This window comes from Brassica oleracea, chromosome C6, assembly GCF_000695525.1.
Source record: "Brassica oleracea var. oleracea cultivar TO1000 chromosome C6, BOL, whole genome shotgun sequence".
Lineage (NCBI taxonomy): Eukaryota > Viridiplantae > Streptophyta > Magnoliopsida > Brassicales > Brassicaceae > Brassica > Brassica oleracea.
Genome location: NC_027753.1, coordinates 29,766,903 through 29,771,077, shown reverse-complemented (window position 1 = coordinate 29,771,077; position 4,175 = coordinate 29,766,903). Strand labels below are relative to the sequence as shown.

The following is a 4,175-nucleotide window of genomic DNA, read 5'->3' as shown; positions in this document are numbered from 1 at the left end:
CAGTACGTGGGATTAAACCCGGGACTTAACTCGTCATATATGGGCTTTATAATCTCTAGAAGATAGTCAACTGTATAAGTAAAAAACTAAGAAGAGGAGATGGACTAAGATGTAAAGCCCAAACAAGCCCATAATCTAAAACAAACTCACGAATCGCGTCCGTTGATTAATCAAACTCTAAGAAGATCTGATCCGTCAGATCTAGGGTAATAGGGTTTTGGAAGTGGAGAAGGCTTTATATACATCTATTAGGTTAAAACAAAGCCTCCTCAGCGTGTGAGCGAAGAAGCTGCGGGAAAAAAAAAATGGTTCAGCGTCTTGTATACCGCTCGCGTCACAGCTACGCCACCAAATCTAACCAGCACAGGATCGTCAAAACCCCAGGTCTGCTCAATCTCTTCATCGATCTATATGATGCATACATGTTAAATATTAAATCTTGAATTATTGTGTTGATTTTGCAGGTGGTAAGTTGACTTATCAGACCACTAAGAAGCGTGCAAGTGGACCCAAATGCCCCGTTACCGGCAAGCGTATTCAGGGTGTAAGTCTTCTTTGTCTGGATTTGAGTGTTGCAAATGAACTAGTTTGGTTTTAGTGTAGTCTTGGTTGATTGCGTTTGTGCTTATTGACGGTCTTGTGCTGGTTAGATTGAATCCACACCAGGACATAACTTTATCATAAGCTAGATTCAGTGCCCATCCTTGTCTTTTCAAAGTTGTCTCCTTTTTTTTTTTTAAATATAAGGACATTACTGTTTTACTTGGTGGCAGAAACTTTAATCATCTTCAAATTTGATACATGTCTTGTTCGATGCCTAGTTCTAATTTTTTTTTTTTTTTTTTGTGTTTGTTTAGATCCCTCACTTGAGGCCTGCTGAATACAAGAGATCTAGATTGTCTAGAAACAGGAGGACCGTGAACCGTGCCTATGGTGGTGTTTTGTCTGCTTTGGCTGTTAGAGAAAGGTTAGTTCTTGTCTCATTTCTGTAACATGGTTTTTGTTCTTTGAATAAAAGGCAGTTTTATATGTTCTAACTGATTATTTTTTGTGTTGACAGAATCGTTCGTGCTTTCCTTGTGGAGGAGCAGAAGATTGTGAAGAAGGTGTTGAAGCTTCAAAAGGCTAAGGAAAAGGTTGCTCCCAGGAGCTAGATGATTCATATTAGCTTCTTTTGGAAAAAAAAAATGTTTAATGGATCTGTTCTAGCAATAGTACTGGTTGCAGACGTTGAGAGAAATACTTTTTGTTATCCGTTGAGTTTTGATTCTGTCGACATTTCTCAAATATTGCGTTTTGTTTTCTCTTTCACGTTTCTACTTTTACCAACGAAGCTTCTTTGTGAATTGGCTTCTACCATTAGTAACATTTAGAATCAGTCATTGTCCTTTTGCCCAAACGTTACTAACAATCGATGCCTAATAATAAAGAAAATTGTAGAAGCAGTCGGCCCAAACGCAAAAAAACATGACTGCAGGCTGCATGAGAAGTTATCGTCTATCAAATGGGAAGTTATAGATGATAATGTTGTGCCGTAAATGTTGATACTAATAAACCATTTGATCAGTGATTGTGTCTGTAAACGTTGATACTAATAATTAAGTAAACTTGTTTGGTGCAAAACAAAACAAAAACCAATGGTATAACAAGAAAATGAGTATGTACACAATTTGAAACTCTCAGCTGATTGCCCCGTGAGAAAGAAAGGCAAAATGCCAAGTATCCACTATCCAACCACAAAAGTGATAGTTCTTCTTCATCTTTTCCTCTGTTTTCCTGGGAAAGTTCCCATGTTTCCTCATGTCATCAGTCATTGTTTCTACTCCTGAACTCATGGCATATGAGACTTGAATTGTTGTTTCATTGAACATCATTTCAATATGTGATTCATTTTATTTTACGTTATCCTTTATCATTCCCATATTTGTTGTAACCAACACTCCTGTATATTCAAAGTGAATGCAACGTACATCTTTAAGGGAAAAATATTTGTCTTACAACGACAAAGACGTCACTATCATATTTTATCGATATATATCCGGTCTATTCTGTTTACCAACAACCATTATGGTAGAAGGAAAGGACCAGACCAACTTTGAACAGTATGCTGATTTCAGTTGGCAAAAAATGTGATTTTTTACCAATATTAATTCTAACCCTTTACTTGTAGTGATGCTTAGTTTAACAAAGCGCAAAGGGGAGTTTTCTTTAAAAAACCAAATTTATAGGAAAAATTCAAATTGTGCTTAACAAAAACAATGGAATTCTAAAAGTGATGAAAATTAGAGCTTTAGACCAACTCTGCCCTAATTTATTAATGAAAACAGCCTAAAATCTAATTTATTTAATTTTCTGGTGTTAATTGAACCCAGTCCTTTTCAAGTGGATCCGCCTCTCTGAAAGAGTATTTGGTCGCAGAAACAACTTTAAATTCGATCTCAACTTTAAGTGCGTCTTCCTTGTCCAGGTAAACCTTTGGAAGTCCCAATCCCAAGCCGGGGTTTGTTCTGTGTACCACGTTTCCACTGCGAGTAAAAAATTATATATCTCAGTAAATTATCTGTAGTCCGTTGTTTAGGTAGGTTAGTAAGAAAATAGAAAAAAACAATGTAACTGTGTTTTAAAAGATACATGGATATTCAAAGTGATAGGATCCAAGTGGGTTAAGAACTCGGAAACGTGCTTGCACGAAAATCTTCTCATCAGCTTCTGGTTTATCACTATCGGCTAAACACAGAAAAATGGATAACCATTTTCCATCTGCTCCTAAGGCTCCCTTCGGATACAGCGCTAGAACCCTACATAACATTAAATATTATGAACTTGTTAACATTCATATGCACAAACACAAATATATATGTGTCTGAATACATAGTACTTGTTATTACAATATAATATATACTCTCACCATTCCTTTCCTCCCATTGGAAAACTGTTTGATTTCTGGACATCCTCTTTCAACTCAGAAAAATCTTTTATCGTCCAAGAGAACTTAGGATCAAAGTATTTCTTAGTAAAAGAGAGGACTTCCCAATTGGTAAGGGATGGAGCAACAATGACATCAACACCAAACTCACATTGACCTCCCTCAAAGATGTAACCGTTGTCAGGGTTATTGAATGTAACACATGGAAGAACTTGCTGCAACCCCCCACCTCGTTTTAAGTTCACTGAACGGTTTTACTCCCACATCTGAGAGAGAGAGCATGAGATGTAGCTTACCTTGAATAGTAAAGTACTTGTTTTCTTTCTTGTTATAGACAAAGAAACGAACTTCCGCAAAAATCTCTGTAGGTGATGTGAATAGCATCAAGCTTTCGCTATCTATTTCCACATACATGGAGATAAATCCTCTCACATTGTCTTCTCCGTTCCCTTTTGGGTATATGATCAGTCTCCTGTTCTTATAAACAATGTTACATTATCTTGATATATAGTGTGTGTTTATGGTGCTAAAATACCAAATGAATAATCGTCGTACCAGTTATATCCACCATAGGTGAAAAGACGAGATTGGTATTTATGATCAGATAAGGCAGTCGACTTCTCAAGTTCTGAGAAGTTGTGAATCTTAAGGGAATAAGACGAAGGAGGATGCTCTCTCCAGTGCTTCACAATGGTAGAAACTTCTGTTAAAGCTGCGGTTGACGAGTTTGAACCCATTTTCAAAAAGAGAAAAAAATATTTGGTAACTTTCTTTCAGCTATTATTTAAAGTGAGAAACAGAAACTGGAATTTTCTGTGTATTGAATGAGGAATACGATGTTTCCTATATACAACTCTAGCTCCCAAGATATAGGAGTATCCACACTAACACAAGACTAGTTACAACAGATGCTAGAATATCGAGAATATGACAACTACATGAAGGATATTCTTATCCCCAATCGGTTTGTGTAACCGGATGTAAACCGAACTCCAATATTATTAAACGTCGAATAGCAGAAGTATATAGATACAACAAAAACGATCATATTCCAAAAGTATAACCTATCAAGATATATCTTAAAATTTTATCGGAATCATCTCTAACTGACCTCTTAAGTATATCACAACAATAAAAATAAAAAGTATCACAATATGATATTACAAAAGTTCAAGAAAATATATTTCACAACAATAAGGTTTGGAACTTTGGATTTTATATATGGACTTCACTTAACAATCAAAGTTTT

At 35.9% G+C, this 4,175-nt stretch overlaps 1 protein-coding gene and 1 pseudogene across 1 annotated transcript; one reads left to right on the top strand and one right to left on the bottom strand.

Annotated features, from left to right (window-relative positions):
• The first annotated feature begins 251 nt into the window (after positions 1 to 251).
• LOC106298440 (60S ribosomal protein L34-2) lies at positions 252 to 1,325 on the top strand. The gene is made up of 4 exons (XM_013734565.1): positions 252 to 384; positions 465 to 544; positions 858 to 967; positions 1,061 to 1,325. Exons 1-4 carry the CDS (start codon positions 306 to 308, stop codon positions 1,152 to 1,154), a joined length of 363 nt encoding a protein of 120 aa, XP_013590019.1. The 5' UTR covers positions 252 to 305; the 3' UTR covers positions 1,155 to 1,325.
• A 940-nt stretch (positions 1,326 to 2,265) lies between these two features.
• On the bottom strand, positions 2,266 to 3,715 carry LOC106299263 (annotated as a pseudogene).
• Between the last annotated feature and the right edge of the window lie 460 nt (positions 3,716 to 4,175).

Bases quoted from the DNA above. Each gene is read 5' to 3' on its own strand.
- LOC106298440 (XM_013734565.1), top strand. From the start codon at position 306: ATGGTTCAGCGTCTTGTATACCGCTCGCGTCACAGCTACGCCACCAAA. The intron at 385-464 runs GTCTGCTCAATC...TTGATTTTGCAG, and splicing joins CAGGATCGTCAAAACCCCAG to GTGGTAAGTTGACTTATCAG. The intron at 968-1,060 runs GTTAGTTCTTGT...TTGTGTTGACAG, and splicing joins GCTTTGGCTGTTAGAGAAAG to AATCGTTCGTGCTTTCCTTG.